This window comes from Lithobates pipiens, unplaced genomic scaffold (genome assembly GCF_037356315.1).
Source record: "Lithobates pipiens isolate NorthernLeopardFrog02 unplaced genomic scaffold, aLitPip1_a1.2 Scaffold_13, whole genome shotgun sequence".
Taxonomy (NCBI): domain Eukaryota; kingdom Metazoa; phylum Chordata; class Amphibia; order Anura; family Ranidae; genus Lithobates; species Lithobates pipiens.
Window position 1 is genome coordinate 42,673,806 of NW_027507718.1, and position 26,100 is coordinate 42,699,905.

The 26,100-nt window shown below is 41.2% G+C and overlaps 1 protein-coding gene across 1 annotated transcript in view; it reads right to left on the bottom strand.

Moving 5' to 3' along the window:
• GLDC (glycine decarboxylase) overlaps nucleotides 1-26,100 on the bottom strand; it is a 75,461-nt gene that overhangs the window by 33,389 nt on the left and 15,972 nt on the right. Inside the window, exons 3-7 of the mRNA XM_077475056.1 lie at nucleotides 25,013-25,148; nucleotides 12,631-12,795; nucleotides 11,947-12,024; nucleotides 6,798-6,945; nucleotides 5,788-5,984 (exon numbers count right to left, since the gene is read on the bottom strand). Coding sequence (XP_077331182.1) covers nucleotides 5,788-5,984; nucleotides 6,798-6,945; nucleotides 11,947-12,024; nucleotides 12,631-12,795; nucleotides 25,013-25,148 — 724 coding nt within the window. The remainder of the gene's footprint in view (nucleotides 1-5,787; nucleotides 5,985-6,797; nucleotides 6,946-11,946; nucleotides 12,025-12,630; nucleotides 12,796-25,012; nucleotides 25,149-26,100) is intronic.

A 26,100-nucleotide genomic window follows, 5' to 3' on the forward strand; every position in this document is an offset into this window, starting at 1 on the left:
ACTAAAATTTTAGTCATACATTTAGGCCAAAATGTATTCAGCCACATGTCTTTAGTAAAAAAAAATGTCAACAAGCGTATATTTATTGGTTTGCGCAAAAGTTATAGCGTCTACAAACTAGAGTACATTTTGTGGAATTTACACAGCTTTTAATTCATTTCTTGAGGTGCTAAAATGGCAGGGCAGTACAAAACCCTCCCCCAAATGACCCCATTTTGGAAAGACACCCCAAGGAAATTGCTGAGGGGCATGTTGAGCCCATTGAATTTTTTCTTCTTTTTTTTGTCCCAAGTGATTGAATAATGACACAAAAAAAAAAAAAAAAAAAAGAAGAAGTTTACAAAAAGTTGTCACTAAATGATATATTGTTCACACATGCCATAGTTATATGTGGAATTGCACCCCAAAATATATTCTGCTGCTTCTCCTGAGTACGAGGATACCACATGTGGGACTTTTTGGGAGTCTAGCTGTGTACAGGACCCCGAAAACCAATCACTGCCTTCAGGATTTCTAAGGGTGCAAATTTTTGATTTCACTCCTCACTACCTATCACAGTTTCGAAGGCCATAAAATGCCAAAATAGAACACAACCCCCCAAATGACCCCATTTTGGAAAGTAGACACCCCAAGCTATTTACTGAGAGGCATGTTGAGTCCATAAAATATTTTATATTTTGCCACAAGTTGCAGGAATATTACAAATTTATTTTTGCACAAAGTTGTCACTAAATGATATATTGCTCACACATGCTATAGGCATAAGTGAAATTACACCCCAAAATAAATTCTGCTGCTTCTCCCGAGTACGGTGATACCACATGTGGGGGACTTTTTGGGAGCCTAGCCACGTCGGGACCCCGAAAACCAAGCACTGCCTTCAGGATTTAAATATAAAACGCTACCAAAAAAAAAAAAAAAACTGTTAGCGATCGCAGGGATCAGGCCTGACTCTGCGAACGCTGCAGTTATGTGTTTAGTGTTTTGTAAGTGACAGTGATTTATCGATCAATCAATACTGCACTTGGGTGAGCTGGGCAGAGGGGCAAAACGCAGGTGCTAGCAGGTATCTGGGCTGATCCTGCTAACAATGCGTTTTTTTGGAACCCTAAACTGCTGGGGACGCTAGTATAGATCTGATCAGATCAGATATTGATCTGTTCAGATACTATACCACTACGGGAGGTGTATGCTTTGCACGTGGGCGTTAGCGGTACTGGCACTAACCTAGCGCTGCCTGGGGCGACGCAGACCCTGACCCTAAAACCTAATTGATATCACCCGCCGGGTGATCAACCTTTATTGGGTAATAATTGGTGGGTGCCCTGATGCTATAAAAGCAAACTAACTAACCAGAGTCACCCGTAACACTTATACGGTGATCACTGGTGAAAGGGTTAACTAGGGGCAATCAGGGGTTTAAAACCATTATTGGGTAGTATATGGGGGTCCCTGACGCTATATAAAAACCTGACGGGGAACCTAAAAAAAATAAACTAGCTACCTAGCAGCACCAGTGACACTAATGCAGCGATCATAAAAATGATCGCTTAGTGACATTGGCAAAAGGGGTGAAAGGGTTAACTCTAGGGGCAATCAGGGGGTTAAACCTTTATTGAGGGGGGGGGGTAGGGGGCTACCCTGGACCTAACACTAACTGCCCTGACAGTTTTTATTGTCACAACTGACACTAAATGCAGTGATCAGTAAATAAATGATCACTGCAATCAGTGACACTGTGACTGGGAGAGGGGGGGGGGGGGGAGGGGGGATTTGTGTACCTATGTGTACCTACAGTGGTGTGAAAAAGTGTTTGCCCCCTTCCTCATTTCCTGTTCCTTTGCATGTTTGTCAAACTTAAGTGTTTCGGAACATCAAACCAATTTAAACAATAGTCAAGGACAACACAAGTAAACACAAAATGCAATTTGTAAATGAAGGTGTTTATTATTAAAGGTGAAAAAAAATCCAAACCATCATGGCCCTGTGTGAAAAAGTGATTGCCCCCTAAACCTAATAACTGATTGGGCCACCCTTAGCAGCAACAACTGAAACCAAGCGTTTGCGATAACGTGCAATGAGGCTTTTACAGCGTCCTGGAGGAATTTTGGCCCACTCATCTTTGCAGAATTGTCCTAATTCAGTTACATTAGAGGGTTTTCGAGCATGAACGGCCTTTTTAAGGTCATACCACAACATCTCAATAGGATTCAGGTCAGGACTTTGGCTAGGCCACTCCAAAGTCTTCATTTTGTTTTTCTTCAGCCATTCGGTGGTGGACTTGCTGGTGTGTTTAGGATCATTGTCCTGCTGCAGAACCCAAGTTCGTTTCAGCTTGAGTACACGAACAGATGGTCGGACATTCTCCTTCAGGATCTCTTGGTAGACAGCAGAATTTATAGTTCCTTTTATCACGGCAAGTCTTCAGGTCCTGAAGCAGCAAAACAGTCCCAGACCATCACACTACCACCACCATATTTTACTGTTGGTATAATGTTCTTTTTATGAAATGCAGTGTTCCTTCTACGCCAGATATACTTGGACACACACCTTCCAAAGAGTTCCACTTTCGTCTCATCGGTCCACAGAATGTTGTCCCAAAAGTCTTGGGGATCATCAAGATGTGTTGTGGAGAAATTGAGACGAGCTTTGATGTTCTTTTTGCTCAGCAGTGGTTTTCTCCTTGGAACTCTGCCATGCAGGCCATTTTTGCCCAGTCTTTTCCTGATGGTGGAGGCATGAACGCTGACCTTAACTGAGGCAAGTGAGGCCTGCAGTTCCTTGGACGTTGTTGTGGGGTCTTTTGTGACCTCTTGGATGAGTCGTCGCTGCGCTCTTGGGGTAATTTTGGGCGGCCGGCCACTCCTGGGAAGGTTCACCACTGTTCCATGTCTTCGCCATTTGTGGATAATGGCTTTCACTGTGGTTCGCTGGATTCCCAAAGCTTTGGAAATGGCTTTATAACCCTTTCCAGACTGATAGATCTCAATTACTTTCTTTCTCAATTGTTCCTGAATTTCTTTGGGTCTCAGCATGATGTTTAGCTTTTAAGGATCTTCTGGTGGACCTTACTGTGTCAAGCAGCTCCTATTTAAGTGATGCCTTGATTGTGAACAGGTGTGGCAATAATCAGGCCTGGGTGTGGCTAGAGAAATTGAACTCAGGTGTGGACAACCACAGTTATAGTATGTTTTAACAAGGGGGGCAATCACTTTTTCACACAGGGCCATGATGGTTTGGATTTTTTTTTCACCTTTAATAATAAACACCTTCATTTACAAATTGCATTTTGTGTTTACTTGTGTTGTCCTTGACTATTGTTTAAATTGGTTTGATGTTCCGAAACACTTAAGTGTGACAAACATGCAAAGGAACAGGAAATGAGGAAGGGGGCAAACACTTTTTCACACCACTGTACATGTCAGTATAGTGTTAGTGCACTTACTATTGTGTTCTCCTCACAGTCCGGTCAAAAAGACCGCCCCGAGGAGAATGATATCACTTCCTCCCTGCCTGTGTTTACACTACACAGGTGGGGGAAGCTTCTCATTCGCCAGGAGCGATCGAGAGGGGATGGCCAGAAACCAACGGCCATCCCCTCATCCCGGATCGATCCTGAAGCAAAACGGACCACCACAGCCAGCGGGAGGGGGTCTGATCGGACCCCCACCCGCTGGAAGGCAAGCACGTACATGTACGTGCTTGTGCCTGTCGGTGCCATTCTGCCGACGTACATTGCCATGTGGCAGTCCTTAAGTGGTTAAAGTAAAAATAGGATGTAAGCAATATCATTGTCAGTTTGCCCTTAGGGCCTTATTATTCTGGTTATTAGTGAAACTGTCAAGGTCTCCTCAGCCAGCAACCACCATGCCCTATAATTTTTAATCCAATTACTGGCTGTGAGGGAAGAACTGCTATTCATATGAACACACAAGTCCCTCAGTGGAGGTCCACGAATGAATGAAAAATGTGTAATCTGCCTCTTAATAGGCCCCATTTAAGAAGAGTATGTAAGAAGTTAGAATCGTCCAACAACCTGGGTTGCCTCGCAGTAATTAAATCTTTGCAGTATTCAAGAATGAGGCATTGTGACTGCTGAATTTGGGCGAAGAAGCCAAAACTAAAAGCATTACTTCCAACATGCATTTTTGTAAGAATCCCATTATGTTTTACAGGCAGTGTAACCTAAAATTCTTGTGGATTAATAGTGATAATACAGTGTAATAAAGAGCTCTGTAGAACTGTACTCAACATGTAGACCATGTTTATATGTACATGAATTTCTCATGAGAATTTGCAAATGTCCTGTGATACAGATAGAACTGTGCATACTGTAAATATACCTGTACTGGGCACAGGGAGAAAGCACTCGCTCGAAGGTTAGCAGCTCAGTTGATTCTATGATCATCAAAAGATTTCATACAGTGAAGAGGTAAATGAAATCAGTTGCCTGTAATACACTTGGGTTTTAGGCACTCAAGGTTAAGCTGGGTACACACTACAGTTTTTTTTGTGCAACCCCACGGGGTGCATGGGAAAAAAAAAAAAAAAAACAGTCGGCTCTGGTCAAAGCCGATATACTAACCATGCAATGTTACTCCACCAACCTCCTCCGCTGAGCTGTTGTGTTCCGACAGGGGGATGCCCCCTCCCCTGCACCGGAACACTTTGATTAGCTCTCTCTGCTATCGGCTAAGAGTGCTGATCGGGAGTCGGCCACCCGATGGTTTTTCAGCCGGCTTCTGTCATACAGACAGATGTTGAAGGGCCGGCTTCTGTCGTACAGACCGACATACACACAGGCAGAATGTCAGCCATTTTTTTTTTTTTTTTTTTTTTAACCGGCAGATGTTCTGCCCATGTGTATGGGCTTTACTGTTGGCTAACATTCGGAAGACTAAAAAACAGTCTTTGCATTCCCATGAGCAAGCAACTGGACGACTACTTTAACCACTTAATCTCCAGACCAATTCTGACACTTCTCACATATTTTTGCTAGAAAGTTACATAGGACCCCTAAACATTATATAATTAAGCAGAAGACCTAGAAAATAAAATGGTGGGTATTGCTTTTTTTTTTTATGTCACACAGTATTTGTGCAGCAGTTTTTCCAACAGAAGTTTTTTGGGAGAAAAAAAAAAAAAAAACAAACACACACACACACTTTGAATATTGCATTTTAATGCACAAAAACACAATAGTCAATTGTGGTAAAATATTAAAGATGTTACGCTGAGTAAATAGATGCCAAACATGTCAGTTTTAAAGTGCGCACACTTGTGGAACAGTGCCATACTAAATCTTCCTAGGCAATGCTTTATAAGCCTTTACAGGTTACCAGTTAGGGACAGAAAGGGACAGGGAATTAAAAAGTTTATAGCCAGCACCAGAATAGGAGAGAGAGTTGTAAATCATTCAGTATGCTAAATGCTCACAACCACACACACGGTATGATCCATCTGTACAATTTCCTTCAGCTCTAACAACTGTGTAGCACAAGGGCCTGCCAGATTGTGTACAAATGGATTGTATATTTTAAGTCCTCACATTACATAGTTTTGATAAATTTAAAGTTGATTGTATAAATGTACAAGGCTATCAGAGCCAACAAATAACATTACAGCAAGTCTTTAGCTTTCCTGCGAAAACCTGGGCCTTTCATGCATCATGAAAATAAATGAACTTGCGCTTACATTTTTACCCATGTCCCAACATGGCTAAATGTATTAGAATATAGTAGGCTTGTTCACACTCAAAGCTTTGTAATCAAGTATAAACTGACATACCTTGTCACACCAACCATCCTTCCAGGCATCATGCGAATTAGATTCTCCCTCACAGCAAAGAAAGCTGCATGTGGTCCTCCATAACCGAGTGGCACACCAAATCTTTGAGAGCTTCCCAGAGCTATATCCACCCCAAACTCTCCAGGAGGTCTCAGGATGCACAATGCCAGAAGGTCAGTTGCAGAGCAAGCCAATGTCTGATAGAAAAGTAAGAGCCATTAACAACTGTTCACATAAGCATCATGTCAACTATGTGACTTGTCTCCCATAATTATTTTCAAAATTTTTTGTAATTAACATTTTACTAGCTGGCTTATAGGTCTTTAAATGTATTAGGCCGCGTACACACGCGGGGACTGTTCGCCCAACTTTGTCCGCTGAACAGTGTTTCGGCAAACAGTCCGCTCGTGTGTGGGCTTTCAGCGGACAGTTTCAGCGAACAGTCCGCTGAACAAGGTTTTTCGGAAATTCCGAAAAAGTGTCCGCTGAAACTTTGTTTCAGCGAACAGTCCCCTCGTGTGTAGGCTTGTTCGTCAAACTAAGTTCCGCGCATGCTCAGAAAGGATTTACACGCCGAAAGTTATAATGCAGTGTATAGGACGTCGTATTTTTCGTCCCGTCGTACGTGCCGTTCACGTCATCGCGCACGGTTTCAGCAAACTGTTCGTTCGTCGTGTGTGGCCATGTCCGTCCATGCTAATTTTGAGCGGACTGTTTGCCGAAACTGTTTGACGGACAAAGTTGGGCGAACAGTCCCCGCGTGTGTACGCGGCCTTATAATCAAGAAAACTAAGAATATTTTTACTCTCCCTTAGATGTGCCTATAAAACTAGCTCCAAATCAGTCAGCATTCTTATTACGAGGTAAAACTACTCCCCCCATTTTACCTCTTAGCCTAAGCATCAGGTCCAACAATCTATTTATTGGTCCATATTCTTCATCCATGTAAAAAAAAAAAAAAAATAATAAAAAAAGCATAGTGGATCTCACTACATAGCAATTGCTCTTACTCCATTTTGGTGTGCTCTGTCAACTAGCTGAGTGAAGTCTTCCACTTTTCCATTTGTATCAGGATATTGAAACAAAACACCACTGACATCTTTTCCACTGAAGTCCATCTCATGTGGCAGCATAAGTTCTGTTATGACACCAATGTAGCTGGAACATTGTATAAAACAGCCAGTATTATGAAAAGGTGAAAAATTGGACAAAATACTAGTCTAACCACACATTTCAGAGTACCGGATTGCTACAGTGAGTTGGTCAGAAATTCAGAAAAATAAAAAAAGTTGGGGTATTAATTTCAGATGATTGCAAAATAAGAAAAACAAAACAATGTGGCCAGGCAGCGGGAGAGGCAAATCTTAGGGCAGTGATGGCGAACCTTGGCACCCCAGATGTTTTGGAACTACATGTCCCATGATGCTCAACTACACTGCAGAATGCATGAGCATTATGGGAAATGTAGTTCTAAAATATCTAGGGGGGTGGGTCAAGGGTCGCCATCACTGTCCTAGGGTATATCACCAGCAGGTTCATTACCCCCCGATATACCTGATCAAAAAAAAAAACCCTCGTTTTTTCACCATGTACCTGCTTCTACAAGTATACCATATAATCATTAAGTAAGAGTGTTAGGACTACAGATGTTGTTCCCTCTTTTCCTCTATCAATTTAATTTTTATTAATTACCTATATATAACCCATTACAGATATTCCCAACCAGCTGCTCCTGATGAGTGGATATAATGCCACGAAACGCGTCGAGCTGTCATATTTGCTGCTATGTCACAGTATCCATAAGTATATCATGGGTTTTTATCAAAGGGCTGAGATATTGACTTAATCTTCTATTATAATATGTTCATTATGTCTGTGTCCATTTTGGGCATACTGCTGACGGTTATCTTTATGTGAGACATTTTTTTATTATGGTATTAATCTTTTATTATGAAATACTGTATGTTATATTTGATCATGAGACTATGTACTAATTATGTTTTATTTGATTTATTTTATTTTATATTTTTGTACCATTGATCTAATTAATATACTGCATGCATCATGTTTTATCTACTGTGTACCATAGTATTGACTTAATTAAATATATTTTATTAAATACTGCCCTATGCCCATTTCTGGCACTACAGGACATTTTATGTACTATAACTAATATCCCAGCCTACCCTGAGTGGTGCATTTCATATAAAGTCCCCCGCCCCTATTACCCCCCTTTCCCCTTTTGTTTTAACCTAAATGATAGCGTTTAACTAGTAGAGGTTTGTTGGGAAAAAAAATAAAAAATTGTGATTATGTTGGTGCCTACAAGCAAAAAAAGTCTAAATTGCAACTTGGGTAATGTTCATGTGTAATTGATGTTGATGCTTATGTGCAACTGTAAAGACATTATCTATACAGAAGAGCTCCCACTATTAGTCAATATTTATATGGGAAATGAGGGGTCCCATTCTGTTTCTGAATAACTTTGCAACACCACCTTTAATATATATATGTTCGGGGTGATAACTTAACATTCAACCTGTAACCAAGGCCTTCTATTTCAAACAGTATCAGTTAGAATGAAAAGTGTTATTTTGCAGTAAAAAGACACTGAAATTTATAGGTCTGTAAAAATTAAATTCACATATTGTTTAACCACTTTCAGACCGGACCATTTTGCTGGTAAATGACCAGAGGTCTTTTTACACTTTGGCACTGCGCTGCTTTAACTGGTAATTGCGCGGTCGTGCAATGTTGTACCCAAACAAAATTTGCGTCCTTTTCTTCCCACAAATAGAGCTTTCTTTTGATGGTATTTGATTGCCTCTGCGATTTTTATTTTTTGCGATATAAACGTAAAAAGACCGCAAATTTTGAAAAAAAATGATATTTTCTACTTTTTGTTATTAGAAAAATCCAATAAACTCAATTTTAGTCATACATTTAGGCCAAAATGTATTCAGCTACATGTCTTTGGTAAAAAAAAAGTCAATAATTGTATATTTATTGGTTTGCGCAAAAGTTGTCACATCTACAAACTAAGGTACGTTTTCTGCAATTTACGCAGCTTTTAGTTTACGACTGCCTATCTCATTTCTTGAGGTGCTAAAATGGCAGGGCAGTACAAAACCCCCCCAAATGACCCCATTTTGGAAAGTAGACCCCCTAAGGAAATTGATAAGAGGCATGTTGAGCCCATTGAATATTTTATTTTTTTGCCTCAAGCGATTGAATAATGACAAAAAAAAAAATTTTTTTTTTTTTTTACACAAAGTTGTCACTAAATGATATATTGCTCACACATGCTATGGGCGTATGTGAAATAACACCCCAAAATAAATTCTGCTGCTTCTCCTGAGTACGGGGATACCACATATGTGGGACTTTTTGGGAGCCTAGCCGCGTACGGGGCCCCGAAAACCAAGCACCGCCTTCAGGCTTTCTAAGGGCGTACATTTTTGAGTTCACTTCTCATTACCTATTACAGTTTTGAAGGCCATAAAATGCCAAGATGGCACAAAACCCCCACAAATGACCCCATTTTAGAAAGTAGACACCCCAAGCTATTTGCTGAGAGGCATGTTGAGTTCATGGAATATTTTATATTTTGCCACAAGTTGCGGGAAAATTACAAACTTTTTTTTTTTTTTTTTTTTTTCACAAAGTTGTCACTAAATGATATATTGCTCACACATGCCATGGGCATATGTGAAATGACACCCCAAAATAAATTCTGCTGCTTCTCCTGAGTACGGGGATACCACATATGTGGGACTTTTTGGGAGCCTAGCCGCGTACGGGGCCCCGAAAACCAAGCACCGCCTTCAGGCTTTCTAAGGGCGTTACAGTTTTGAAGGCCATAAAATGCCAAGATGGCACAAACCCCCCCCAAATGACCCCATTTTGGAAAGTAGACACCCCTAAATTTAGGGGTACACTAGTGAGACTAGGTAATAAATGGCGGGTGCCCTGAAACTATAAAAAAATAACTAACCAACCAGCGTCACCTGTAACAGTTATATGGTGATCACTGGTGAAAGGGTTAACTAGGGGGCAATCAGGGGGCTTTATGCGGTAGTATATGGGGGTCCCTGGCGCTATAAAAAGCTGCGGCGAACCTAAATACCTACCTGCCTAACTAGCGTCACCTGTGACACTAATACAGCGATCAGAAAAACGATCGCTTATTAGGCTGGGTTCACACTGGAGCGATGCGGGAACGCCACGAATGCGCGGCGGGTTCCCGCATCGCATGCCTCCCGGCGGCAGTTCACACTGCCCTATGCGAACTGCTGGGAGTGTCAGTGAAATGTTACTGACACCCCCAGATCAGTTCGCATATCGCAGTGCGATCTGCAAACTCGGATCGCATGGTGTGAACACCCATGCGATCCGATTCTGCTGCGGGCCAAAAAAAGGGTCCCGTGCGAATTTGCGGCGGGTGCGGCGGGTGCGGCGAATGGCTGAACTCGAATCGCACAGAGATCGGATGTGATTTGCACTGCAGTGCGGTGCGAATCACATCCGTTCTCATAAACCGCTGCAATGTGAACCCAGCCTTAGTGACACTGGCGACGGGGGGTGATCACGGGGTTAAACCTTTATTGGGGGGGTTAGGGGGGTACCTTAGAACTAAAGGGGGCTAACCCTAACTGCCCTAACAGTTATTAGTCACAAATGACACCCGCCGGGTGATCAGGGGGTTAAACCTTTATTAGGTAATAAATGGCGGGTGCCCTGAAACTATAAAAAATAACTAACCAACCAGCGTCACCTGTAACAGTTATATGGTGATCACTGGTGAAAGGGTTAACTAGGGGGCAATCAGGGGGCTTTATGCGGTAGTATATGGGGGTCCCTGGCGCTATAAAAAGCTGCGGCGAACCTAAATACCTACCTGCCTAACTAGCGTCACCTGTGACACTAATACGGCGATCAGAAAAATGATCGCTTATTAGGCTGGGTTCACACTGGAGCGATGCGGAAACGCCGCAAATCCGCGGCGGGTTCCCGCATCGCATGCCTCCCGGCGGCAGTTCACACTGCCCTATGCGAACTGCTGGGAGTGTCAGTGAAATGTTACTGACACCCCCAGATCAGTTCGCATATCGCAGTGCGATCTGCAAACTCGGATCGCATGGTGTGAACACCCATGCGATCCGATTCTGCTGCGGGCCAAAAAAAGGGTCCCGTGCGAATTTGCGGTGGGTGCGGCGGGTGTGGCGGGTGCGGCGGGTGCGGCGAATGGCTGAACTCGAATCGCACAGAGATCGGATGTGATTTGCACTGCAGTGCGGTGCGAATCACATTCGTTCTCATAAACCGCTGCAATGTGAACCCAGCCTTAGTGACACTGGCGACGGGGGGTGATCACGGGGTTAAACCTTTATTGGGGGGGTTAGGGGGGTACATTAGAACTAAAGGGGGCTAACTCTAACTGCCCTAACAGTTATTACAGTCACAAATGACACCAATGCAAAAAAAAAAAAAAAAAAAATGACATTGGTGTCACTGTGACTGGGGGGCAGGGGTAATTGGGGGGGGTGATCGGGGGGTAAAGGGGGGGTGTGAGTGTGCCTGGCATGTTCTACTGTGTGTGTAGAGTGTTGGTGCAACTCACCGATCCGCTCTCCTCCGTGTCGGAACGAAAAATACCGACACGGAGGAGAGAATACATCACTTCCTCTCCTGTGTTTACATTACAGGAGAGGAAGTGATGTCACGGGGGATTCCTATTCGTCGGGAGCGATCGCGAGGGGGTGGCCATGAACGAATGGCCGTCCCCTCGTCCGGGATCGCTCCCGCACGAATACCGACCGCCGCAGGCACCGGGCGGGGGCCCGATCGGGCCCCCGACCCGCGGGAGGCAAGGGACGTACATGTACGCCAATATGCCTGCCCGTGCCATGCTATCGACGTACATCGTCGTGCGGCGGTCGGCAACTGGTTAAATTAGTTAGGTCTGTTTTTGAGAAATTAAGCATATCCAGATTTTGAGTTTGGGACATTGCTTATCTAGTACATATAAGACTGCTAGCTAAAGATTAGGTCAGCAAAAGAAGTAGCCAAGACATAAATAAAAAAAAAAAAAAAAAAAAACACACACACACCACACACAACTTACTAGTAACCATTGAAATAATAAAAGAAAATGCTTACTTGGCTCTTGTCTGTACCACCGCTATAGTTTGAGGATGACATCTGCTATCCACATAAAACTTTCTCCTCTTGTTGTGTCTAAAAAAAAAAAAAAACAAATAAAAAAAAATAATTGGAGACTACTTTACTACTAGGTTGCTTACCAGAACAAAAAAAAAAAAAAAAAAAAAAAAAAACAAACACACACCAAACAGTAATTTTTTATGTATATAAAAGAAATAGGTGCTAATGGAAGCACCAGCACCTTGAAACAACCACACTACCGCATACAAAAACTGTTGTAAGAAAAAAAAATATATAAAAAAAAAAAAAAAATATATATAAAAAAAAAAAAACAACACATACACACACCACCCCATGGATTCATGTACTGGGAGTTGGAAGGGGACGATGACTGGATAGGCATGTTTACAGAAGGAGGTGGTGGTAGTGATGCTTAGGCATAGAGTCAGCAAACATGGAGGGGACAATGCAGAATTACAATGCCATTACCCGCCTGGTTATTTTGTGGTAGGGATGTGTGAATCTTAATAGTGGTTAAGGAACTGTATATAATTTTGAAGGGAAATCTCACATGTAGGTATTTTTTTTTACTGTATTTAGCTGCTTTTTTGGTTATACACTTTAAAAATATACAGAGACAGAAGTTGACTAAAAACAAAAATATACTTTAAAAGTTCAAACCTGTGGCACAACTGCATGGCTTCAGCAGCAGCCGTCCCTTCATCCAGTAAAGAAGCATTGGCCACATCCATCCCGGTTAGATCGCACACCATAGTCTGATAATTCAGCAAGCTTTCCAGGCGACCCTGGGACACCTCTGGCTGATATGGAGTGTACTGTGTTACCCTAGTGAGATAAATTAATGTCAGAACAAAAAATAAATGCAAGATTACCTGTAATGGAATATGTATAGCAGATGAGTTTTGTCTTTTGCTGCATCTGTACTGGGACCATTTCATTAGCTATATGCATGTATCTAATATTGTTCAAGGGGCTGAAATAACTGATACTGAAAAAAAAACACTACAAAAGCAAGGAATTTTCAGTCTGAATGGTGAAGTATATTCATATTTTAGTACTAGCAAAAACCTATCTATGGGTTAGATTTATTTATCATCAATAATTCAACACATTCATATTCACCCCATTTACAACTGGATGACCATGCACCAAGCGAATGCAGCTGCTTAAATCTCATATATAGTATGGTTCCCAGGAGGAGGTGCCAGCAAAGATGAGCCCATGAACCACCCATCTGTTCCAGCCTGCATTGAACCGGGTTTCCCCCCCCCCCAAATAAAGTTCAATTGTCAAAACGCGATATACATGAACATCACATGAAACAGATGAGACAGATATACATGAGAAACCAAATAAATGTCATACATGGGAAAGCCAACTGAGAAGGGTGTGTACATTCAACTAGGTTGGGGAGTAATGGGCGGTAATACGTTATGGGTGTTGGGGTCTTTACATATACTGTTAGATAGAACATATTCACAAACCATGTAGATCTAAATTTCATATTGTTCAGTTCGGATCTCTCTCAGTGTAGAATTGTTGAGTCTCAAGGGGTGCTTCTATTATATCAGTGAGTGTTACGGGTATGAGTATCAAGGTGTGTTGGGGATTTTAGTTTAATGCCTATGAGTGAGTCTTTTATAGGGTGTCCATTGGTGGGCTTTTGATCTTCTGTTGTCAGATGTATGGGGTTCGCTGGGATCTGTGGTCCGCTTTTTCTATATAGGCTAATGGTCTGTGGGATTGTTGAACTGGTTTTGGTGTCCAGTTGACCATAAATGCAGTTAAATAGAGAAACTATCCACACATTGACATCGATAAATTAATAAAAACCATTTAAAAACTATTTAACGATCATTTACTTTCCAGGTCTCAGCCATGCCCAATAATGTCCCACAACACCCATCCAGTGTTGGCAAGTTAGAGGAAATAGGAACAGGGTTCCCCTTCCTCATTACTTGATCTCCTGTTGGAGCAAGGAGGAGGACTTTACCATACTTGGCACCTTTTATGAACTGGGAACTCTGGAAAGGAGGTCCCATGACATCATTACAGCATCTTATGGGCAGAAAACTTGTCAAAAAAAATAAAAAATAAATAAGAGAAGAATCTTTGACCCGTGTGCTATAAAAGTGCAACACCAGCAGTTAAAGCAGAACTTTGCCTATAAAAAAAAAAGAAGGATCTTTATCAAGGAAAAAGCATTCCACAATAATACCGAAATGAGTGTGTGCTGTAAATTGCCTCCAGCATTGTTCTAGTTTATCCTCGCCAGTGGCTGTCCCGAGCAGCAGTAAATATGCAGTCAGCAGATTGGCATGGCGAGACAGTGTATTACTGGATTTGAAACCATATAGGAACTTATATCTAATATTTTACATAAAAAAGGTGGGGGAGCATGAAGTGATCTAACATAACTTGCACTACTGTGCAAAAGTTTTAGGCAGGTGTGAAAAAATGCTGTAAATATTGCTTTTGAAATAGAGTGTTACGTTTATTTTTTTATCAATTAACAAAACTTGCACAGTTTTGAACTTGGCAGGTAGATTGTTCCAAACATCTTGGAGAATGAACCACAGATCTTCGGTGGATGAAGGCTGCCTCAAATCCTTCTGTCTCTTCATGTAATCCCAGACTCGATGTTAAGATCAAGGTTCTGTGGGGACCAAACCATTACTTCTAGGACTCCTTGTTCATTTTTACACTGAAGATATTTCTTAATGACACTGATTGTATGTTTAGGGTTGTTGTCCTGCTACATAATAAATTTGGGGCCAATCAAACACCTCCCTGTTGGTATGGAATGATGGATAAGTATTTGCTTATATTTCTCAGCATTGAGGACACCATTGATCCTGACGGAATCAACTCCAGAATTGCAGCCCCAAACTTGCAAAGAGCCTCCACCATCCTTCACTGTTGCCTGCAGACATTCATTATTCTACAACTCGTCGGAGCTATGGCAAAACAAGCTGCTTCCTGCTACAGCCAAACAGAGAGACGGAGACAAAGCAGAACAGCAAAAACATGCTGTATATTGCTCTGCATACACAGTAAAATAGGTGTATACAAAAAGGGATCATAACAATGGGGATGAACCATCCAGGAGGTCCAGTATTGTTTTATACAATATAGAAAAAAAAAGACCAAAAAATAAATAAAAACCCTGATACAGTATAGTCTTAAAATGTTAATGAGTAAAAGAGGTCCATCTAGAAAGAGAACTTAGCAGGTCCACCTATTAAATGCATAAGGCTTAGAAGTCCTAAGGAACCAACAATACTTAGGTAGAACTTCAGTACATTTTTCAACTTTCCATCTAATAAATCTTCTGCTCTTGTTTTAACTTTGGATAGAATTTTTTTTTTTTCCTGCCAGCAAATACCTTATACAGCCCACTTCCTTGTCTGGTCATTAGCCTAAGCTTATTACAGGGATATGCAATTAGCAGACCTCCAGCTGTTGCAGAACTACAATTCCCATGAGGCATAGCAAGACACTTAGCGCCACAAGCATGACACCCAGAGGCATGATGGGACTTGTAGTTTAGCAACAGCTGGAGGTCCGCTAATTGCATATACCTGGCTTATTACATCATGCACAGATTCCTCTCTCACTCTTGAGAGTTTGCCGGGGGGGGGGGGGAGTCATAAGAGGGCCAATAAGAGCTGCAGAGCTGGATGTGTGCCTGTATAAACCCAGGAAGTGAACAGGTAGCAGCTTCAGCTGCCCACAGTTAAAATGGTTGCAGCCAGACTCAGTGGAGGGAGATTTCTGAAGCATATTTGGCAAGTACAGAATCATAGTATATATAAAATATGCAAAGTGATTGGAGGTAAGCTTCAGAACAGCAAATATTTTAAACCCCTTCAATACCAGGCACTTCCCCCACTTCCTGCCCAAGCCAATTTTCAGCTTTCAGTGCTGTTACTTTTTACATGACAATTGCGTGGTCATACTACACTGTACCCCAGAGCTTTATTTTAGTGGTATTTGACCCACGCTTATTCCAGAAAGGGGCAGGGGCAAAATTGAAAAAGAGTGGCCAAACATTTCAGGACACAGCCTTCATTAGGGCTTGACATAGAAAACAATGTATATACCTTTTTAATGGCATTTCTTCCAGTACCATTATCTGCACAGTACTTTACATGCAGCCGGATTGCCAAAACTAGCAGTTGACAAAACCTGTGCAGATACTATACTGCAAGAAACACCATTTAAAAAAAAAAAAAAAAAAAATATAATAATAATAATAATAATAATAATAATAATAATAATAATAATAAAAAAGGGGGAGGTCCAGTTCACTTCTAGTCCATATACATGGTTTTCTATCTTAAGCCTTGAATGGGGCATTTTTGGACCCCAAAACACTCCCGTTTGTCACCATGACCCTTACTAGAATAGTCATAGCTGAACCTTTTCAGCAGGGGTGTGGCGCTGCACATTTTTGGCAACGAAATGCTGACTGGGTTTCTAGCCTTCCCCTACTCTGCAACACGAACCATGTTAACAAGAAATTAAGGCAATCCAAGAGTCCTGACAGGAGGTTTAAATTAGAAAAAAATAAATAAAAAAAAAATAAAAAAAAAAGGGGGGGGGGGGGGGGGGAGGACGGACGGACGGACGGACACACACACACCTTATTCTTCTTTGCCCAGGTGCTGCATATAACCATTTAACACAGCGGCATCTACAGGGAATTTATTAAATTTTGTATAATTAAGTCTACTGCATGTTTTGGATTTTCAGAACTGCAGCCTTATGTTGAGCTGCACCCAATCATACACTAAAGGAAGCTTTGAGTGCCTAGACTCTAGTATAGCGTTCCTACATAGTGTTCTCCACAATCTTTTGTCCTTTATTTTCTTCTTAGGTCCCTGGAATTTGTTGGCTTGGTTTCCAAGGAGACCAAATTCCAACCAGCATTTTTTTGGAGCCGATGTGAGCAGAGCTTGTGCTAATGTTAACACTTACTTTTCCTGAAATAGAATTATATTATATTTTTATTTTTTTATTATGTAAGAGGAACTTTTTTTTATATGCTTTCATGCCCTCTATAGATGTGCAAATTACCATGGATTCCTTTTAATCTCTAGAGTCTTGATTTAACAATCCCAATAGGTTCACATGTGGAAAATGTATCGTTTCTTTTGATTTCCAAGTTGACAAACATTTAAATATGACCTTTGCATAGTACTACTACTATTATACAGGATTTATATAGCACCAGCAGTTTGTAGAATGCTTTACAAAATGAAGGCAGACATTAGTTACAATACAGTACAAGAGGAATCAGAAGGCCTTGCTCAATATTTACACTAGATAGGTTTATTGACAAAACTAAATAATTCTGCCACAATACAAATTGACTTCTTTATGTAGCATGTTATTCTGTATATATGGACCCTGTACAGTAACATTTCTCATTGTGTATTCTGGCTTTAGTTATAATCATTTGTTCCTATTCTGTATACAGTGCCTTGCAAAAGTATTCACCCCATTGGCATTTTTCGTATTTTGTTGCCTCACAACCTAGAATTAACATGGATTGTTTGAGGATTTGCATCATTTCAAATTTACAGAACATGCCCACAACTTTAAAGTTTTTTTTTTTTTTTTTATTTATTGTGAATCAAGCAACAAATAGGAAAATAAATAAAATAAAAAGTTAATGTGCATACCTATTCACCCCCTAAAGTCAATACTTGTAGAGCCACTTTTTGCGGATATCACAGCTCCAAATCACTGTGGATAAGTCTCTATGACCTTGCCACATCTTACCACTAGGATTTTTGCCCATTCCTCCTTGCAAAACTGCTCCAGCTCCTTCAAGTAGGATGGTTTACACTTGTGAACAGCAATCTCAGCCCTTGTACACACGGTCGGAGAATCCGTCGGAATGAGTCTTATCGGACCGTGTCCTCAGATAATCCGACTGTGTGTGGTATGCATCGGACTGATTCCGTCCGAATCTCTGTCCGACCCAATTTTCCAACATGTTGGAAATATTTCCCGACCAACTGAGCCAGACGGACCTAATCCGATCATGTGTAGAGCATTTTCATCGGACCAAGTGCCACGCATGCTCAGATCAAATTCCTACATCAAAGCTATTGGCTACTAGCCTGAATGTAGTCCCATCGTAACGAAATTACGTCATCACGTTCTGAAAGATCGGATTTTTCGCCATCTTGGCCCGACCGCGTGTACGCAACAGTTTCGGACACAATCCGACGGACTAAATCCGACGGATTTGGTTGGCAAAATCTCCGACCGTGTGTACAGGGGCTAAGTCTGCCCACAGATTTTCTATTGGATTGAGGTCTGAGCTTTGACTAGGCCATTCCAACACATTTACATTTCCCCTTAAACCACTCAAATGTTGCTTTAGCAGTGTGTTTGGGGTCATTGTCCTGCTGGAAGGTGAACCTCTGTCCTGGCCTCAAATCACACACAGAGTGGTACAGGTTTTGCTCCAGAATATCCCTGTATTTAGCACCATCCAACTTTCCCCCAACTCTGACCAGTTTCCCAGTGCTGAAAAACACTGGGATGGTATTTTTGGTGATGTGATGGGTTTGCGCCACACAGATCATGTGACACTTAGATTGCACACATTGACATCATTTCACTAATTATGTGACTTCTGAAGATAACTGGTTGCACCAGAGCTTTATGGGCTTTATAACAAAAGGGGGCAAATACATACGCACATGCCAATTATCAGTTTTTTTTTTAATTTCTGAAAAAGTTTTGACTATACTGTATATTTTTTTAACTTTACTTCAACAACTTCGACTATTGTGTTCTGATCCATCACATAATTCAGATTAAAAAAATATATATATTGAACTAAAGGCTGTAATGTAACAAAATAGGTAAAATGCCAAGGGGGGTGTATACTTTTGCAAGGCACTGTATATGGACCCTGCATTAGCAATACTTATCCTGTATTCTGGCCATAATGCTCATATTGCATAAGTCAGTGTTTTTTTTCTTTGTTTTCAAAACATCATTGAACAAGTTGAATTTAGAAGCAAGCTCCACCAGAATGTAATGTTCCATATTGCTTCTTATACTGGGTATGAAAGCTGCACAGCTCTCATTTTCTTGCTTTTAATTTAATGCAAAATATCACAAGTCATTATGGCTGCATGGTACAACTTTGAACAGATTATTGCGGCCGTTCTCATTCAACATTATCTGCTTAAAATAATTAAGACCTGCATTGTAAGCCCACTTTAACAGTGTATAAATAAGGCATATCCCCAATTTAGCCACAACTGGACTTAGGGTGGTGGGGGCCCCTGGGCTTGAGTCACTTTCGGGCCCTACCTTCTATACATTACCGTATGATACGCACCCCAACTTTAGGAGGATATTTTAAAAGGGGGGGGGGGGACCCCCTAAAAAAAACCTTACATTTATAATGCCCATCAATGCAGCCTCCTCAGTGTCCATCTGCAGCCTTGTCCATTGTCATTGCAGACTTTGCAATGGCAAGGCTGCACATGACACTGTTTTGAAGTTTAAAAATGGGCTACCGGGATACAGAGTCCTGTGTATCTCAGGTACTCTCGGCGGTGCAACATATTCAGCGACCCATCGCAGTTTGCTACTGAAGTGACGTTCCATCGCCACCATCTTGGTATACCCCACACTCGTTCACCGTAAGGATACACTAAGGGGTAAAGCGGACATGTTGTTACACCCACCGGAGTTTTGCATTTTAGACGTATTTATAACAGTAAAGTCAGTTTATATAATGAAATACAGGACTTAGAACTTCGTCTGACTACTTAGATCTTGAATTTTAAAAGCAGTGGCAACCCTGCTCATCTCACAGGTTTGCTAATTTGACAGAAGTTTGCTGCTTTTAAAATTCGACATCTAAGTAGTCAGACGGAGTTGTAAGTACTGCATTTCACTATATACTAACTTTAGTGTTATAAATATGTCTAAAATGCAAAACTCCGGTGGGTGTAGCATGTCCGCTTTACCACTTATTAGTGTATCCTTACTGTGGACGAGTGTGGAGTGTAGCAAGATGGCAACGACGGAACATCACTTCCATAGCAAACTGCGATGGGTCACTGAATATGTCGTTACAGCGGCTCTCGGGTCCTCTCGCAGTCTTGAGCGAAGCCGAGTGCACTCGGCTTACAGTCATGCCCAGTCCCTGTGTTATGTCCATCATAGGGCAGGACTGGGCATGATTGTGAGCGGAGTCACGCCCAGTACACTCGGCTATGTATCTCAGCAGTGCCCATGGGCTTGAGACCAGTCAATCGCAATGGTTAAGTCCAGCCCTGGTTGCTGGGCGGACACCGCTAAATACAAAGAAAGGGGAGGACCCCCACCAACATCCAATTGTTCTATAAAGAGCGTTGAAAGGAGTAAAAACGCTCTAAAAAAACAAAAAAAAAAAAAAATTCAGGCTTCATGGGCATAACATGAGGCAAAGGATCCATGCCTCCACACTTTGCAATATTGGGTATCTGTTGACTTTTTTTCTTCTTTTTTTATTTTTTTTTTTTTTTTTTTTAAGTCAGATACCCAATATTGCAAAGCCTGGCAGCATGGATCCATTCAAAAAGGTAAATATAGGTCCGTAAATTACACATAAATACAATCTATATGTATTAAAGGTTGGGTCCATGATCTCCTCTCCTCAATGCTAGCTTGTCCTCTGAATACAAGAATGAGGACACATTCTTCCACAAACTTATATAAAAAATAAAATAAAAACCCCAACGAATACAGAGGCATTTGAGCAAACAATAGAAGGTTATGGCCTCTTTCACACTGACGTGCCGTTCAGGCCCGCCTGTCAGTTTTTCAGGCGGACCTGAACGGGTGCTCCATAGAGCTCTATGGAGCGTCGGATGTCAGCTGACATCCGACCCGCTCCGATCCGAAAAAGTGTAACGGAGGAAAAAGCTATTTTTCCATCCGTCTGCGGATCGGGTGACGACGGGCACTGCGGTCCGTCGTCATCCGATCTCCCATAGGGGAGAGCGGCGCTGTGACAGGTCCGTCCCTGCGCAGTGTGCAGAGACGGAGCTGTAATTTCCCTGCTCAGTGGGGGATCGGCGGAGTGATCCCCGCTGAGCAAACGGATATCCACGGGGCGGATCAGAACTGATCCGCCCCGTGTGAAAGGACCCTATGGAAGTTAACTACCTCCGCAGTATTCATCCTTAAATGGCATCTTAAGAACCATGGCAGTTTTAGATACCATTCAAAGCACTAGGCAAGAGGCCCCTGGAATTAAACTGCAGTTCCAGCTTATTCAATTTTGAGTTTCTGTACCAAAATAGCTACATGAACGAATTGAGCATTGTCTGATGATATTTTTATTTTATTTGCACCAACATCCAAAATTTGACGACAAGCTTTCAGGGTGTACCCCCCCCCCCCCTTTTTCAAGGTCCAAGCGGTAAGAATATACAAAAAGTTTTAGCAGAATGTTAAGTCAAATCTGGAGGGAACCACCACGCACACACACAGCAATAGTAATTTTAGGTAGTTTGTTAGAAAAGAAAAGGCAAGGGGGGGGGGGGGTAGTAACAGTCACAGAGGTGAAGATGGCTGGATAATTATTTAGAAAACCGAGGTCTACATTTAGACCCCTTTCACACTGAAGCGCTGCTAAAACACAGATTGCCTTTTTATTTTTATTTATTTTATTTTTTTAAAGGTCAGGGAACAAAAAAAGTAAAAAAATTATTATAAAAACCCCACCATTTTGCAGTGCTTTAGAATCACTTTTAAAGGGGTGTTGGAAGTGATGCCCATTAATTGAAATGGGCAGGGGCATTTTTGGAGGGCCAAAGATGCTGCTTGCAGGACTTTTTCTAACACCCTGGTGTAAAAGCACCCATTCAAATGAATGGGAGGTGGCATTTTTTTTTTTTAGAGTTAAAACTCCTAAAAACTGCCTCAGCGTGGAAAAAAACAAAAATCTTAGTTCAAAAGTTCACTTTCTTAAATAGCTCCCTTTAAGGACCAAAATATGTCTGCCATGGTGTGTTCAGGATGTGAGGAATGATGTCCTACAGGTGTGCAGAAATCATCCTACTTATGTTCCTTAATGGTGTGCCTGTGTAAATTCATTCTTGTTTGCAATTTTTTGCATTGGATGAAGAGAACACTACACAGCTGTACGATCCAGTGATACTAAAGGTCCAGTGTGTGTGTGTGTCAGTCAAACTTTTTATTTGATTCATTTGGCTGTACAGTTTGCAGCTATTTGTGACTTCATAATCTGAATGAAGTTTCCTGCCTATTAGGTTATGTCTAAGGTTGGGTGGTTGCCTGAAAGCCAATATTGAGAAATGCTGGAATAATTTTCTTTAACATTTCATACTCAGTTATGATGGATTACAAATCTTTGATTATCTTTTTCATCACCTCTAGTGCTAGAGTCTATGTAGTTACTAAAAGGTGCATGGTTACGTTTTGTTTTTTTATGTATTGGAGATTTTTCTCTTCAGCTTTTCAGGACTGTGTTTATGCTTGTATTAATGGTTTTGTCCTTGTAACCTTTCTTATGGAAGGTATCTGCTAGTATTTTGAGATGTTCATTTCGGTCTTCTGGGTCAGAGCAAATTCCAGTGGTATCTTATGGCCTGTCTGGGTATGATGGCCCGTGTGTTGGGTGTGGAAGCTGCACAGTTGCGTGAGGTTCCTGTATATTGAAGTGTGCTGCTTGTCATCCCAGGAGGTGTACTGTGGGGTCTAGGAAACTGACATGCATGCTTGAATAGTCCATTTTTAGTGAATTTGATGGGTGAAATCAGTTAATAAAAAGGCGTAAAAAGGGTTCTAGATTTTCTTCACCTTCTGTGCATATGGTGAAAAAGATTATAGAAATAGTATCTTTATGGCTTTTGCTGTATACGGTTAAGGAATTTGTCCTCCTGCTCATCCAGAAACAAGTTTGCATATTAGATGCAATTTTACTTACCATAGCAGTACCCATACACTGAAGATAGAGGTCATTGTTGAAAGAAAGTTAGTTGCAAAAATTAATTCAATGAGATGGGCAACATCATTAGCGCTGTATGTGTGGTTTGGTGAGTATTTAAAACAAAACAAAAAAAAAAAAAAGGACCTGTGAAAGACAGCAATCCCATCCTTGTGAGGGCTGTTACTGTACAGAGATCGCTTTTTTTTTTTTAAAACCTATTTTAGCCATCCTTAATTGGAATAGGTTACAGAATAAAATATGGTTTATAATCCTTAAAGGGCAATCCCATTAAAACAGCTAAGTAGAATTTTTTTGCTGTACTCAGCCTTAAATAGGTAATGCCCACACTGAACCCATGCCCATCCTATAGTAGAAAAGATGTAGCTCCGAATTATTCAACTTTATTTCAAAAATGTAATTAAAATCATAGCATCATTGGCATAGCTATGACTAAGCACCGTGTTCGGTGTGAAACATGTCAGCGGCTGTGCAGTTAGTCTGTTTACCAGCCTAGATGCTATGATTTTAATTACATTTTTGAAATAAAGTTGAATAATTTGTAGTGCGGCTATCCAGCCACATCTTTTCTACTTCAGTTCCTGTTGCAAACAGAGCCAGCACCCTGTGGGATTGTGGATACAGCCGTTTTGGGAGAAGTCATTACCTTAGAGCGGTAATTCTTTGTATATACATGCCCATCCTATAACATTTAAAAACACCATATCTGTGCCCCTAAAGGGCATAACAGCGTTATAGTATGAAGAGTTCAACCCACCAAAATACATTAAGCAGAAATCTGTTAAGGGTCTCTGTAACCACTCTTGTGCCCAGCAACATTCAAAACAAGATTATCCTCTGCTAGCTCAATATCCACCTACATTTTTTGTTTTCAATCAAGAAGCAAAGCTTAAGTAAAAGGAAACACACACACACACACACACACACACACCCTTTTAGATTAGGGGATTTTGCACGTGGGCAGAAAATAAATAAAAATGTTTCTGCTTGCAGAGACCTCGGAAAGCACCTAAAGGTCATCTAATGTGCATATACACATTGTGTTCTTTACAGAAGTTTATGCCCCCCCCCCCAAAAAAAAATATGTCAGGTACAGAACTAGAAAATACAGAATCCGTAACATTTAGCTGTGATGTACTGAATGTGCTGACACCTTGTGGAGGAGTGCCAGAAAAAGAAAATGTACAATAGGAATACAAGTATAAAAATCATAAGACGTGTGTACATATCTAAAAATTAAAGTAAATGGTACACTTCCTTATTTTAAAAGGTCCCTTTCTTCATAAGAAAATGTTGTAAATTGAAATTGCAACAAAATCGTATAATCATTTCTGAAATGAAGTCGGTAGGTGCTGTGAGAACCAAACTGAATGACTTCAGGGCTTCTGCAGTAAACAAAATAATTGCTCCACAGTGCCCACAGCGTCAGAGGTCAGCGAGGATTCATTAAAAAGCTAAAATTTACTGGTCGCTACAAATATGTAAATACTTCTAATACCCAACACCTTAACACAGCTTCACTTTAATATTGTATGATTTTTTTTTTTTTAGCCAGGTAATCAATCAGATGACTTTGTGGGAGTACAATGGATTTTTTTCTCATCTTCCAGTAAAACCCTCAAGTTGGCAAGAGGGCTATGTTTTACTTTCCTCTGTTGGGAGTTTGAGAGGCCGATTAAAAACATTTCATGATGGGTTTCCTTTAACTAGGCATTGTAGGCTGTGTGTACCCGTCAGACTTATTAGATCCAAAACTTAAACAAAGTTTCCCCAACTACCATTACCCCAGGAAGTTTTTATATTTTGTTCCTAGGAGAAAAAAAAATAGGATGATCAAAACACCAAGAAATAGGTTTACAAACGCCTGACTTGTCATATAAAAAAAAATAAAAAATTAAGTACTTTCTAAAGCATTTACACTGCTACCTAAAAGGGGTTATTTGAGAAATTGCCAGCCATTTGTTATACTCTGAGTGTAGTTTATCCTTTAAAAAAAAAAAAGATAAACTGTAGATTACAACAACAAGTGAAAAAAGCAAGACATACCAGCCAGCGTTTTCCAGTAAATTTCTTAAGATGGCCTGTGGAACAGAGCAATTATAGTAACCCATGCCAATATAGGATCTCCATATCTTGTTCTTTGATGCTATGTTTCGAAGTGTTTCAAGAAGTTCATTTTCACCTGTGGAGAAAAAAAAAAAAAAAAAGTCAGGCACGTAGCAAGTTTAATTACTGCCAGTAAATTAAAATAAGCAAGCAAAAATAAACCTCATGTATTGGGCCCCTTGATTTTTCTTCTGTAACTCAAGACTATTCCATATTTCTCCTGCAATGCAGCAATAGGCTTTAGGGTACTGCATTTCCTTTACTTAGCATCTGTACACATTTTGATCAATTCACTAACACTTCAAGGAAACCTGTACAGCTATAGGCTTCTTTCACACGGACTGTCCATTCAGTTTTTTAGGCAGACCTGAACGGACACTCCATAGACCTCTACCGCTGACATGTGTCATGCTCCGATCAGAAAAACTTACATTTCCATCCATCTGAGGATCAGATCGGGTGACAGGGACTCTGCGGTCCGTCCTCATCCAAACCCCCATTAGGGGAGAGCGGCGCTCTAACAGGTCCGTCCCTGCACAGTGTGCAGACACGGACTAGTCATCTTCCTGCTCAGCGGGGATCAACGGAGCGATCCCCCGCTGAGCAGAGTGGGCTCCGTACACTTTGCTACAATGTAAAAGTAGTGATTGTACAAGTGTAAAATTTTCTGTTTCCTCAAAATAACTTACTGCCATTAATGTCTAAACTGCTAGCAACATGAGTACACCCCTAAGGCCCCTTTCACACTGGGGTGTCGACCGTAAAGCGCCACTATTTTTACCTGCGCTTTACCGTCGTTTTTGCGTGGGGGTTTTCGCCCGCTATTGGCTGAAAAAGGGTTAAAACAACCCACAAAGCAGCACTTTGCTGGCGGTTCAGCAGTGGTGCCCATTCAGTTCAATGGGCAGGAGCGGTTTAGGAGAGGTTGATACACCGCTCCAAAGATGCTGCTTGCAGGAGTTTTTTTTTTTTTTTTTTTTTAAAGGCACTTTACAGGCACAATTTTTAGCGCTGTAGCACCTGTAAAG